The sequence below is a fragment of the Solanum pennellii genome, chromosome 3 (assembly GCF_001406875.1).
Source record: "Solanum pennellii chromosome 3, SPENNV200".
Lineage (NCBI taxonomy): Eukaryota > Viridiplantae > Streptophyta > Magnoliopsida > Solanales > Solanaceae > Solanum > Solanum pennellii.
In genome coordinates this window covers 5,171,687-5,185,556 of record NC_028639.1, presented here as the reverse complement: position 1 = coordinate 5,185,556, position 13,870 = coordinate 5,171,687, and the positions used below count along the sequence as shown (strand labels likewise).

Here is a 13,870-nt window from a genome sequence, read left to right as displayed (position 1 = left end):
GGGGGGGGGAGGGGGGAGGATCAGAAGGTTGTTTGGAGTTGAAAAGCCATAAAAACATGTTTGATACCTTTCTTGCCGTAGACACCAAAAGATACAGGCTGGGATCATCTTTCAGAATTTCCCCATTGCCCTGTCAAGTTTTCCATTTACAACACCCTTCTAATAGCATCTTATACCCTAAGGTCAAGGTGGAGCCCAACTTAATCCCAAGATTGATCAGAACATATCCACATACTTTCAGCCACTGGATAGTGTAGGATAGATGATTGATGAACTCTGAGTTGTGCAGACACAAGTAGCATCTATTGGTCAATTGGAAGTTCCTTTTACAGAGGTTTTGAGTTAAACAGGCTCCTTTGAGAGCTATCACTGTGAAACATATAATCATTCTCGGAAGCTTTGTCTTCCAAATAAGCTTCCAAGACTCAATGATTGCATTTGTTCACTAAGGTGTTTGTAGCCTATGTTGCTCAGATTCTTCAAAAATACCACAGGTGAGTGTTGGATTTTCCAAAAGTATTGCATTTTTGAGGATCCGACACGGATGCAACACCAACTTTGAAGAGTCTGAGCAACATAATTTGTAGCCTGCTTTGATAGTATAATAACGGAATATCAAGGTTCAGGAGAGATACAATGGCCATGGAGAATTATGTTGCTCGGACTCTCCAAAACCGTTGCCGCACCCGTGTCGAATGCTCCAAAAATGCACTACTTTTGAAGTATTTGAGACACCCGTTGATATTTTTGAAGAGTCCGAGCAACATAGATGGAGAATGATTTGGAAATCAAGACTCCCCCAGAAGTGACTTGTTGCACATGAATTGCAGCATGATGCTTGTTTAATGCAGGACAACTTACAAAGAAGAGGGATCTGTATCTGCGACACTTGTGATCAAAATGTGTCTCATTTACTTTTGCTTTGCTACTGTAATTGGTAGTTGTGGTGCTAATTCCAAAATCCTTTTGGGGTACAATGTGAAATGCCAAATTCAGTGAGAGGCACACTGGAATATTGGGAGGGGCAAAAAGTTAAGGACATTAAAAGGTCTTGTCTAATCCTTCATTCATCTTTGGAATGTGTGAGTAGAATAAATCTTTGATGTTTTGGAGGAAAGTGTAAGACTGCGCTACTTGTAATATGGGACTTCTGCTGTCTTTTGGTTTCTAGTGTAAAAAATATAATGTACATAATCTGGGTACTCTTATGAACTTTTAGGACTCTGTTTTACGTAGCTACAAGAGTTCCAGTATTATTTAAATGCACTCTCATCATTGTCAAGATAACAATAAAAATAATTATTGTTGCATTCTCTGGGTAGTATTTAATAAAGTTATTTCTCTACTTATCAAAATGAAATGGATGATGAGCACCCAAGGGTGTGACCTAGTGGTCAATAAAGTGGGTTGAGCACTGAGGTCACAGGTTGACAAAATACTAGGTGATTTCTTCTCATCTGTTCTAGCCTTGGTGGGAGGTGTGTGGAATTAGTCGAGGTGGCGCAAGCTGGCCCGGACACCACGATCAAACAAAACATGAAGTGGATGGTGGGTTTTATCGTTGTTGTAATTTTTGCGTTTATCTATGTCGGAAGATACTATGGAGCTGAATGTGAAATTTGCATCTCTTTCTAATTTGTTTGACTTCATATCATCTTTGGGTTTAGTGACCACATTTTTGACATCCTAGAGTCACTGTATTATTTTTGCAGAGAGAATGAGTGGTAGTCTCAAGTCTCAACTCTCATGATATGTCTTTCATGTTGCATCCTATGAATAGTATAAGTTATGTCTAATAGGAGATTTGCGCATGTATCCTACTATTTTCCTGAATTTGTTTTTACAAAATCCACATTCTCTATCTCAGGGACCTTCATCAAATCCTGAAGCAAACTGTGGTTACTTCAAATGGGCTGCTGTTCTAAAATCCAAGGGAAGAGGAAAATGAAGTCTCCACTGCATATATTCACCTCAGGTTAGCAAATTGCAGGGCTGCTGTTTCAAAATAGATTCAGTTTTTTTTTTATCGTTCTTAGCTGAAATTATCTAACATAATTTAGATGTTTATTTGGACCAGATAGTTTTTCTTTTCTTTCTGCTATTGTATTCTTTAACATGATTACTTTTCAATTAATCATCTTCTTTCATAACTTCACATTTCCTGCATCCGGGGGTATGAATTTCACATATGAAAGTTTTGGTTGATTATTGAGCCTTCTAGTATTAATTGAATTACCTGGATTTCTTAGCTTATCAAATAAGTGAAAAGATGGATGACGTCTAACTGTTATACATATTAGCATGTCCAAGATTTTAGAAGGAAATCATTCGTTACCGTTCGTCATACATATTATCATATCAGACAAAATTTTATGTGTTACTAGAATTACCAACTTTGGAAGCAAAACCGTTCGTGGCATTAAGTCGGTCATTTTTAAGTTCCTAAGTATATTTTCCATGCTTTTAAGATACTGATTTGGTTTGGAGAAGTGTTCATAAAACTAAGCTTTCTGGTGAATCTGGTTGCTAGTTTCAAGCTAGAAGGATGTTGTGATTAATTTTCTGAATCTACATGAATGCTTTCATTGAGATATGGATCTTTTAAGAAATGTAACTTTGTCATAATTTCTGGTAAGGAATTTAATTAGGAAAAAGTAAGTTCACATAGGATTAGAAGTAATCATGTTTTTTCTTTTTTCTTGAGAGACGATAGTCAGGACTGGCTTATTAAACAAGAGAGGTTGCTCGGATGGTAAACACCCTCTACCTTCTACCTCCAACACTGAGGTTGTGGGTTCGAGTCACCAATAGAGCAAAAGGGTCGATGCTCCTAAGGAGAGGTAAAAAAAAGAAAAAGGACCGACATATTGGGACACAAAATAATTGACCCGACAGAAGGGTATATCTGGGCCATTTGTGTAAGACAGAGTTATACATAGTTCACTTTTTCAACGGAGGGTATATCAGCTGTACAGAAACCAATTGAATCGCTATTCATTAATGGCTCAAAATGTCTATTCAGCTAACAAAATTAGCTCCAATATTAGATTTGGCTTCTCATCTAGTTTGTCAAATCTCTCTTTTCCACCACTCTGCAGAGCTGCTAAGTTTCTATTCCAAATACCCTTCTCCAGAAGAAGCTAAAGCAGTTCATGAGTGTTGTGCAATGTAGACAACTCCAAGTAATAAATAAAACTTTTATTACTGATTAATTCCTTCTTTGTCCCAATTTATATGGGTTGTTTGAATACCGAGAGTCAAACATCTTAATTTGAATCCTGAATCCGGACATATGATCTTTAAATACTTTGAAAGAAACTTTAGTATTTGGAAACTACGCAATAGAGCACTTAAGACACAATAATTAACAATTCAAAGTATATATGTTGTAAGGCAAATTCTCCTTTCCCACCCTTTTTCCTGTATATCTTATTTGTAGTATTGCTTAAGACATTAGAACTCTTTATCCGAATATCGTGATATAGCAACGTTCTTTTCTTGTTTCACAGAACTTAGCATCAATAATTAATGCCACAAAGGAGTGGTTTTGAAATATAATAGAACTTTCATCATTTGAACTGGTAGTTAGTTACAAAACATTTGAAGGAAAATGAAATTTGGAACATCAAAAACACCACAAATCATGAAAGCACATGTAGTTTATTATTAATGGCCTCAGCAACTACTTAATTTGGATTTATAAGAAAATGAAATATTCAGCTCAAGAGCTTCAATAAATCGTAAGGGGCAAGGAAATGGATTACACATCAATTATCCTCATAACCAAAGACCAATTAAACAAAAACTTTTTTGTATTGAGAAAAAGTGTTAAGTTTACTCCTTCATAAAACATTCTATTAATCATTAGTATAAGAAGTAGTATAAGAGGTGGAGTAACACCTAATCAAATGAAAATTACTAATATAGTTAGACTTTGAGCAGAAGATTTAGTGTAGAGTTAGAGTTGAATACCTGACTTGTCTGGCCACTTTCTTTTTCTTTCTCATGTTTACAGTTTTGTGTTCCCATTCTGCAATCTTCCTGAAAAGACATATCGGTTTCCGAGTTGATGACATAATATATATTATGGATATTCCAATAATGAGTCCACAACCGTAACCCATCAGAACCGCTTCCCAACTTATCTCAAAGCCAGAATCTTCTTCTTGATCATCTAGTGCGGATGGAGTCGTTGATTGTGGTACATGATCACGACCACGTCCACCACAATCTTTTGAAATTGGAAAGCCTCGCAATTCATCATTCCCTTCAAATGAACCAATTTCAAACGTAGCAAACTGGTATCCACTAGGGATGCATCCAACGAGATGATTGTGAGAGACACTTAAGAATCCAAGAAATGTCAGAGATGCAAGCTGCACTGGTATCTCTCCACCAAGTTTGTTAAATGAGAGATCCAACGATTGAAGCGCTGATACACTTCCTAGTAATGTTGGTATATGGCCTTCCAAACTATTATGAGATAGGTTCAACAGAACTAGTGAAGTGAGATTTCCTATAACACTTGGAATGTAACCTTCAAATCTATTGCTTGAAAGATCAATGGCTGTGTACATCGAAAAAATTCTAACAAGTTCCATGCTCATTCCTTTTGATGAAATTGTTATGGAATCTTTGTAATAGTAATCTCCAATATACATTGGGGTTCTCATGTTTTCGTCAACTTTCTTCATGGCTTGAAAATTCTCCAAAAGATGTGTTGGTAAATCCCCAGAAAATCCATTAGATGAGATGTCTATAATTCGAAGTTGAGGAAACAATTTCTTAGTCTTTGATGTTCTGATGGGTCCATGCAATTTATTTGATCTCAAGATCAAAACCATCAAGTTTGGTAGAGTTCCCAACCACATTGGAAATGTGTCATTCAACTCATTGTTTCCTAAATCAAGAACTTCCAGTCGCTTGCTATTGATCAAAGAACGTGGGATTTCCCCCTCTAACTTATTTCCACGCAAATTAAAGCTTCTGAGTGGATTTCCAACACTAAAGTTTGTTTGAATTGTCCCACCAAGACTATTGTAGCGCAAATCTAGAACCTCAATTGCGCTCATGTTGCCAAGACAAGGTGGGATTGCTCCCTTCAAACTATTACTTGCCAAATCTAGAACTCTCAGAAATTCTAGTTTGCAAATAGTCGAAGGGATATGTCCGCTAAGCTTATTATGTGATATGTACAAGTTCTCTATAAAACTTGGTGGAATAGGTAGTGACCCTTGCAGCAAATTGGAGCGCAAATCTAAGTCATAAAGAGAGTTGAGCAAGTTAGACTTTACTTGATCCTTATCAGCCCATGAGAAACTATTATATGAAAGATTAAGTGTGCCTAGTCCACTCAAGTTTGAAAAGATGCGAAAATTTAGATTGTCACTGAAATTATTTGATGATAGACTAAGAAACATCAAGTTCTCCTGGTTTAGGAGTGAGTTTGGAATGGGACTTTGCAAGTAATTTTTTCCTAGATCTATCCAAAACAGTTCTTTGGATTTGAACTCATCAAGTTGGCCACTTAAGCTGTTATTTCTCAAGTCTAAATATTTCAGGGACGGAAGGGAGGATATCCAAGATGGTATCGTTCCATTCAAACTGTTTGATGACATCGAGAGTAGCTGTAGGCTTTGAAATCCACTAACATCAGAAGGAATTGGACCTGTTAGGAAATTGGATCGAAGATTTAGTGATTCGAGTTGTGTCCAATTTTCATTGAATAGTCGAATAGGTCCAAAAAAGTTACTCATGGGTTCAGGTGCGTTTGTAAAATTCACACCATTTAGAGACAAATCCTTCAGAGATGCACTGCTATTCCATTTGGTTATTGGAAAGCTGACTGAAAGTTGAGAATTCCTCGATAAATCAAGCAATCTCAAGTTTGGAAGGTGGAAAACTCTTTCAGGTAATATCCCATATAATTGTGTGCCTGGAAGGCGCAAAGTTGTTAAATAGGAAGAGAAATTTGGAGGAATGGTTGAAGAGATGCCCATATTGGAGAGCTCAAGCTCTCTTAATTGGGTCAAGTTCTTAAGAAGTTGTCCAAGTTTGTGCGGTCCAAGTGTTAAATCAGTTGAGTAACCATAGATACGTAGAGAACGTAGTTTAGAAAGATTAGAAATTTCAGAAGGTATTTGACCTGTGAACATTGAATAGGATAGATCAAGATATGTCAAGCTAGTTAACCCACCGAAATTAGGTGAAATGTTTGAGTCAGAGAAATCATTCATAGATAAATCGAGCCTTTTGAGAGCAGAGAGTTGGAAGATGCTACTGTTGGAAAGGAACTTGCCTTGAAGTTGGCTGCATCTGAGATCAAGCTCAATCACTTTGCTTGTCGTCTCATCACAATGAACTCCATCCCACAAGCAACAATCCTCGCTCGTATTCCAGGAAAGTGTCTTTGGAGAAAGACCTTCACATTCCTCAGAAGTTGAAGCAAAAGGGTTGATGGAAAACATCTTCTTGAATTCTAGAAGGACAAGAGCTTGATCTTTGGGACACAATTGAGGCAAACATGAAGAGAAACCAAGTTGAAAGAGGAAAACATATATTACAAATAGTGGAAGTTTTTCAATATTTTCCATCTCTACAAAGGAAGCTCAAAAAATAGAAATCAATTAAGAAAGTTGTTTTATGTTCAAGACAGTTTGTCTACACTACCATAATCATTTATAGGTGTATACACTACAAATTTGTCAAGCTTGAGTGTTGCATTAGTCAAATCCGTAAGAGTGAATAAAATATATCAAGTATCACATTGTTCATTCAAAAGATATAAAAAGACTAGACATAATGCATCAGTCAAAAAGCATTTGCTGGAAAAATATATTATTGATTCCTTCATTAGAAAGAATATATAGTTTAATTCACACGCTTAGAGATTGATTGGATTGATATAGAAATGTCACATGGTGGATAAAATATTATATCTTTTACTTTTGTCTCTCAATTAACAATTATTTCTTCTCTGTCCTAGCATTTCCATTCATTTTCTTTGAGTTTTCTCTCCTCATGGTGCAGGGTTAATTTCATGGATGGTCACTCAATATTTATTTTTACTTCACCCAAAATAATTTAATATTTTAGTACCTATAAAGTCATTTACTGAACTATTTTATAATAAAAAGTTAGTCTGCTTTGTATAAGTATCATGTAGGAAGGTTTTGTAGGCACTAGTTATAATCATACACATGAAGATTTTAAAGTCACTAGTAACTTTATATGATACCAAGACAAAATTGAATAACTTTTGTGTTCCAAAATTTAGTTTAGGGTCCTTCTAGATACTCAAGTAAAATAAATGACTTTTTCGCTTAAAAAAGATAGCTTAATAATGTTTGTGCATGAAAGATGAATGACCATTTGTGATTTAGATCCACGCGAGTTTATTTATAGAGATAAATATTTTCATATCAGGTTGGCTCAATTATTTATGGTACTCTAAACACTAAATCATATGAAGGGCCTTTAAACTTATTTCATAAAATTTAGAAGAAAATAAATATTTTCATATCAGGTTGGCTCAATTATTTATGGTACTCTAACACTAAATCATATGAAGGGCCTTTAAACTTATTTCATAAAATTTAGAAGAAAATTTCATAAACATGCCACTATAGGTGCTAAATCCTTAATGAAACAGTAGTTCCAATGATTTCATAAATTGTTCAAGATTAGTTTCTGATACATGTATTTGATTTGAGTGATCAGTGTATCTCAGATACATGTGTGTTCAAAATTGCGATTTATGAAGATTCTGCATATCCATGAGCTAAAGAGAGAACAAAAAATCTAAATGCTCTTCTATCAACCCTTCATCACTGTGAAAAATCTAATTAAGGTGACTATTTTGATGATCCATTTCATCTGCGATTTCTAATTGACTCTTTTCACAATGGAAGATACTATGGAGCTGAATGTGAAACTTGCATCTCTTTTCTAATTTGTTTTGACTTCATATACTCTTTTAGTTTAGCAACCACATTTTTAACGTCCTAGAGTCATCGTATTATTTGTAAAGGGAATGAGTGGTAGTCTCATCAAGTCTTTTCATGTTGCATCGTAGAAATGGTGTAATTTATGTCTAATAGGAGATGTGTGCATATATCCTTCTATTTTTATGAATTTGTTTTTACAAAATCCACATTTTCTATCTCAGGGACCTTCATTAAATCCTGAAGCAAATTGGGGTTACTTCAAATGTGCTGCTGTTTTAAAATTTATGGATCTCCACTGCATGTATTCACCTACATGATAATGAGAGTTCAGGTTAGCGAATTGTGGTTACTTCAAATGGGGTGTTGTTTCAAAATAGATTCAGTTTTTTTGTGTGTCGTTATTAGCTGAAATTATCTAAGCATAATTTAGATGTTTATTTGGACGAGAAAGTTTTTCTTTTCGTTTTGCTATTGTATTCTTTGACATAAATACTTTTCAATAAATCATCTTCTTTCACAACTTCACATTTCCTGCATGCGGGGTTATGAATTTCACTTAAGAAGTTTTTGGTTGATCATTGAGCTTTCTATTATTAATTTAATTGTCTGGAATTATTTGCTTATCAAATAAATGAAAAGGTACATGGTGTTGAACCGTCTATACATATTATCATATCCAAGATTTTAGAAGGAAAGCGTTCGTGACCTTTTCAGAATTTTACCTGTGTTACTAGAATTATCCATGGCCTCAGCAACTACTTAAATTGGAACCTGCAATTTATAAGAAAATGAAATATTAGTTCAAGAGCTTCAATAAACCATAAGGGGCAAAGGATTTGGAATACACACCAATTAAATGAAAGTCTATACTACTATAGTTACCAAAGCAGAAGTTTAATGTAGAGTTTAGAGTTGAATACCTGACTTATCTGGCCACTTCCTATTTTGCTTTCTCATTATAATTCTGTCCCCATTCTTCAATCATCCTGGAAAACCATGTTGGAATTTGAGTTGATAGCATAATATATACTATGGAAAATCCAATAACGAGTCCACAACCATAGCCAATCAGAACCGCTTCCCAACTTATTTCAAAGTCAGAGTCTTCTTCTTGATCATCTAGGGCTGATGGAGTCATTAGTGCTGATGGAGTGATTGATTGTGATACATGACCGCGATCACCACAATCTTTTGAAATTGGATTGCCTCGCAATTCATCATTCCCTTCATATGAACTGCTTTCAAATGTAGCAAACTGGTTTCCACTGGGGATGCACCCAACAATATGATTGTGAGAGACGCTTAAGAATCCTAGAAATGTCAGAGATAGACGTTGCACTGGTATCTCTCCACTAAGTTTGTTAAATGAGAGATCCAACGATTGAAGCGCTGATACACTTCCAAGTGATGTTGGGATATTGCCTTCCAAACTATTATGAGATAGGTTCAACATAACTAGGGAAGTGAGGTCTCCTATAACACTTGGAATGTTACCTTCAAATCTGTTGCTTGAAAGATCAATGGTTATGTATATCGAAAAAATTCTAACAAGTTCCATGTTCATTCCTTTTGATGAAATTGTTGTGGAGTCTTTGTAATAGTCATCTCCAATATACCTTGGGGTTTTCATGTTTTCGTCATTCTTCATGGCTTGAAAATTCTCGAAAAGATATGTTGGTAAATCGCCATAAAATCCATTGAATGAGATATCTATATTTCGAAGTTGAGGAAACAATCTTATAGTCTTTGAGGTTCTGATGGGACCATGCAGTTTATTTGATCTCAGGCTTAATACCATCAAGTTTGGTAGAGTAACCAACCACATTGGAAATGTGTCATTCAATTCATTCTCTCCTAAATCAAGAACTTCCAATCTCTTGCTATTGATCAAACAGCGTGGGATTTTCCCCTCGAACTTATTTCCACGCAAATTAAACCTTCTGAGTGGATTTCCAACACTAAAGTTTGTTTGAATTTTCCGACTAAGATTATTATGGCGCAAATCTAAAACCTCAATTGTGCTCATGTTACCAAAACAAGGTGGGATTGCTCCCTTCAAACTATTACTTGCCAAATCCAGAATTCTCAGAAATTCTAGATCGCAATAGTCGAAGGGATATGTCCGCTTAGGTTATTATGTGATATGAAAAAGTTCTGTATAGAACTTGGTGGAATAGGTAGTGACCCTTGCAGCAAATTGGAGCGCAAATCCAAGTCATAAAGAGAGTTGAGCAAGTTAGGCTTGAGTTGCTCCTTATCAGCCCATGAGAAACTACTATATAAAAGATTAAGCATGCCAAGTCCACTCAAGTTTGAAAACATGCTGAAATTTTGATCATCACTGAAATTGTTTGATGAAAGGCTAAGAAACATCAGGTACTCCTGGTTTAGGAGTGAGTTTGGAATGGGACTTAGCAGGTAATTTGTTCCTAGATCTATCCAAACCAGTTCTTTGGTTTTGAACTCATCAAGTTGGCCATTGAAGTGGTTATCGCTCAAGTCTAAATATTTTAGGGATGGAAGGGAGGGTATCCAGGATGGTATCGTTCCATTCAAATTGTTTGATGATAACGAGAGTACCTGTAGGCTTTGAAGTCCAGTAACATCAGAAGGAAGTGGACCTGTTAGGAAATTGGATGAAAGATATAGTGTTTCGAGCTGTGTCCAATTTTTGTTCAATAGTCGAACATGCCCAAAAAAGGTACTCATGGGTTCAGGTACTTTTGTAAAATTCACACCATAGGGATTTAAACTCTTCAGAGCTGTACTGCTATTCCATTTGGTTATTGGAAAGCTCACTATGAGTTGAGAATTTGCTGCCAAATCAAGCAATCTTAAAGTTTGGAAGGTGGAAAATTCTTTCAGGTAACATTCCGTATAATTGTGTTCCTGGAAGATGCAAAGTTGTTAAATAAGAAGAGAAATTTGGAGGAACGGTTGAAGAGATGCCCACATTGGTAAGATCAAGTTCTCTTAATTGGGTCAAGTTCTTAAGAAGCTGTGCAAGTTTGTGCGGTCCAAGAGTTAAATCAGTTGAGTAACCATAGATACGAAGAGAACGTAGTTCAGAAAGATTATAGATCTCAGAAGGTATTTGACCTGAGAACATTGAATACGATAGATCTAGGTATATCAAACTAGAAAACCCACCGAAGTTAGGTGAAATGTGTGAGCCAGAGAAATTATTTATAGATAAGTCTAGCCTTTTGAGTGTAGAGAGTTAGAAGATGCTACTGTTGGAAGAGAAATTGCCTTGAAGTTGGCTGCATTTGAAGTCAAGCTCAATTACTTGGCTTGTCGTCTCATCACAATGAACTCCATCCCATGAGCAACAATCCACACTCGTATTCCATGAAAGTGTCTTTGGAGACAGACTTTTACATTTCTCTAAATTAGAAGCAAAAGGGTTGATGGCAAACATCTTCTTGAATTCTAGAAGAGCAAGAGCTTGATCGTTGGATACAAATGAGGCAAACATCAAGAGAAACCAAGTTGAAAAAGGAAAACACATAACATAAACAGTGAGAGTTTTTCAATGTTATTTCTCATCTCTACAATGAAAAGATCAGTAGTGGAAATCAATTAAGAAAGTTGTGTTGTGTGTTTAAGACAGTTTGTATACACAACCATAATCTTTTATAGGTGTATACACTAAGACAAATTTGTCAAAGCTTGAGTGTTGCATTCATTAGTCAAATCCAAAAAGAGTGAAGAAAATATAATAACTTGCACATTGTTCATGTAAAATATATATAAAGACTACACATTATGCATCAGTCAAAAAGCATTTTCTGAAAACATATTATTAATTCCTTCATTAGAAAGAACCATATACTTTAATATAACAACCTTAGAGATGTCACATGGTGAATGAAAATATCATATATCTTTCACCTTCATCTCTCAATTTACAACTATTTCTTCTCTTTCTTAGCACTATCATTCACTTTTTCTGGTCTGAAAGATCAAAGTTTTATTAAAGATGGTACAAGGAAGATGTTGATGAAGTTACAGGGATACAACATGTTAACGACCACGTCTATTCTAGAGTTTGAGCTACAAGGATCCTGACTAGTGCTACTAGGATTCGAGAACTGTATAGCGGGTATGAGTTATAGGGCGTAGGATTATATAAGTGTTGGTTACAAGAACTTGATGCAAGTAGTTCGTTATATGTAAGTCTTGTCCATGGTTCTAGACTTCTAGTAGTTGACACTCCTCCCTGATCCGCGCGTAGAGTTTTCCATCACAAAAAATGGATGGTTATTGAAAGATTTGTATCCCATTTTTGTTTATTGTTGAAGCCAAAAACTAGCAAGCTGATCTGCTACTGCATTTTGTTCCATGTTTCTACTATTGGTTTATGCATTTGGGTGCTGAGTTGATTTCATATATGGTAACTTGACATTTATTTTACTGCAGCCAAAATAACTAAAACTATTTTTATTGCATGAAAGATGAATGACCTTAAGTGATTTAGATCCATACGAGTTTGTCTATAGAGATTAATATTTTCGGGTGTGAAAATAGTCATTACAATTAGGGTTGTACAAGTTAAACCGTAAAGTCAAATCGAACCGACGAATCAAACCAAATTAGAAAAAAATCGACTTATGGTTTGGTTTGGTGGTTGAAAAAAAAATCAATCGCTCTTGGTTTGGTTTGGTTTGGTTTGGTTTGGTATTAGAAGAAAAATAGTCAAAACGAAACCAAACCAAACCGATATATATATAAGTTAGTTTATAGTTTTCAATGATTATATATTTTATTTTAAATTTGGACAAAATTGTAAATATTTTATTTTGTATTAATATCCGAAGTTAAAATTATATTGTTATAGTTTTTCAAATCAAAGTCAACAATTTACGTTATAAGTATTTTTTGTATTCAATTTGCCTCTAGCCTTTAATCTTATTAATTCAACGTAATGAACGTTGATTCAATAAAAATTTTGTACTCATGTGAATTTTACAGTTTTTTCAGAAATTTTTATTCACTTAACATTTTTTAAGTTTAGTTTATCACAAAGGTAAGTGAAAAAATATTTGATCGCTTTTTCAAATACCGTATAATTGTAAAAAAATCGGAAAAACAGAAAAGCCGAAAAAAACTCGAAAGAACTGACTAAAGCCGAAATCAAAAAAATCGACTTTATATGATTTGATTTGGTTTTTAGATTTAATAAATTGACATAATTAGTTTAGATTTTTTTTAATTAAAAAACCAAACCGAAGTGGCTCAATTAAATTTAAGGAACTTAAAAAAAAAATTAACTTAAAAAAATATATTAAACGACTCCGCTGGGGATCGAACCCAGAATCTCTGGTTTCGTAGACCAGCGCCTTATCCATTGGGCCACGGAGTCATCTTGCCATTTAAAAGTGAAATTATTTAATATTCAGTATTCAATGATAATTTTTTTAATTTTATTTTTAATATTGCGTTTCGGTTAATATGGATTTGCATTGTGTAATAAGGCCTATATAAGGGGAGGGAATGTATTTTATAACATAACATTTTTCATATCTAAGCTTTCAGCTCGAGACCTCTGGTTACGATTGAAGCAACCCTATCGATCCTACCACAATTTTTATCGGTGACTCCAACAATAATTCCTTCTTCTTTTTAGGTTTTTCATCTAAAATTTGATTTGTGTATTGGATCCCGATTGATTTGAATTTACATCGTATAACATACCTATTTAAAAAAGAAAAGGAGTGTTTTCAAAAAAATTCTTTTTTCATATAAAAAATTTCGATTCGAGACCTTGTCGGTGATTCAAACGATGATTGAACTCCATTGACTCAAGCAACCACAAAAATCATACAAATTAAAAACTCACTATCTTTAATTTCTTCAATATATATTTTTTCCTCCATTGTCCTTATATTTAGTTACTTCCCTAAAGTTGTTTTTTCTAATTA

At 34.7% G+C, this 13,870-nt stretch overlaps 2 protein-coding genes, 1 non-coding gene and 1 pseudogene across 4 annotated transcripts in view; 1 reads left to right on the top strand and 3 right to left on the bottom strand.

Annotated features, from left to right (window-relative positions):
- LOC107012604 (DNA-(apurinic or apyrimidinic site) lyase 2) overlaps nt 1-8,466 on the top strand; it is a 15,763-nt gene extending 7,297 nt beyond the window's left edge. The window contains exons 9-10 of one of the 2 annotated variants that reach the window (XM_015212481.2): nt 1,868-1,975; nt 8,168-8,466. In XM_015212481.2, the coding sequence (XP_015067967.1) occupies nt 1,868-1,948 (81 nt within the window). In that variant the 3' untranslated portion in view covers nt 1,949-1,975; nt 8,168-8,466. Of the gene's footprint in view, nt 1-1,867; nt 1,976-8,167 lie in introns of those variants that run through there. The other variant, XR_001456059.2, reaches the window with a different exon arrangement.
- LOC107013116 (receptor-like protein 9DC3) lies at nt 2,904-8,161 on the bottom strand. The gene has a single exon (XM_027915953.1). The coding sequence runs from the start codon at nt 6,591-6,593 to the stop codon at nt 3,948-3,950; it is 2,646 nt and encodes an 881-aa protein (XP_027771754.1). The 5' UTR covers nt 6,594-8,161; the 3' UTR covers nt 2,904-3,947.
- Nucleotides 8,467-8,547: 81 nt separating the features above from the next.
- On the bottom strand, nt 8,548-12,456 carry LOC107013115 (annotated as a pseudogene).
- A 782-nt stretch (nt 12,457-13,238) lies between these two features.
- Nucleotides 13,239-13,311, bottom strand: TRNAR-ACG. The gene has a single exon. It is a non-coding gene; the product is annotated as a tRNA-Arg (tRNA).
- Nucleotides 13,312-13,870: the final 559 nt, after the last annotated feature.

Excerpts from the sequence above, each read along its gene's own strand:
- LOC107013116 (XM_027915953.1), bottom strand. The coding sequence starts at position 6,593 with ATGGAAAATATTGAAAAACTTCCACTATTTGTAATATATGTTTTCCTC.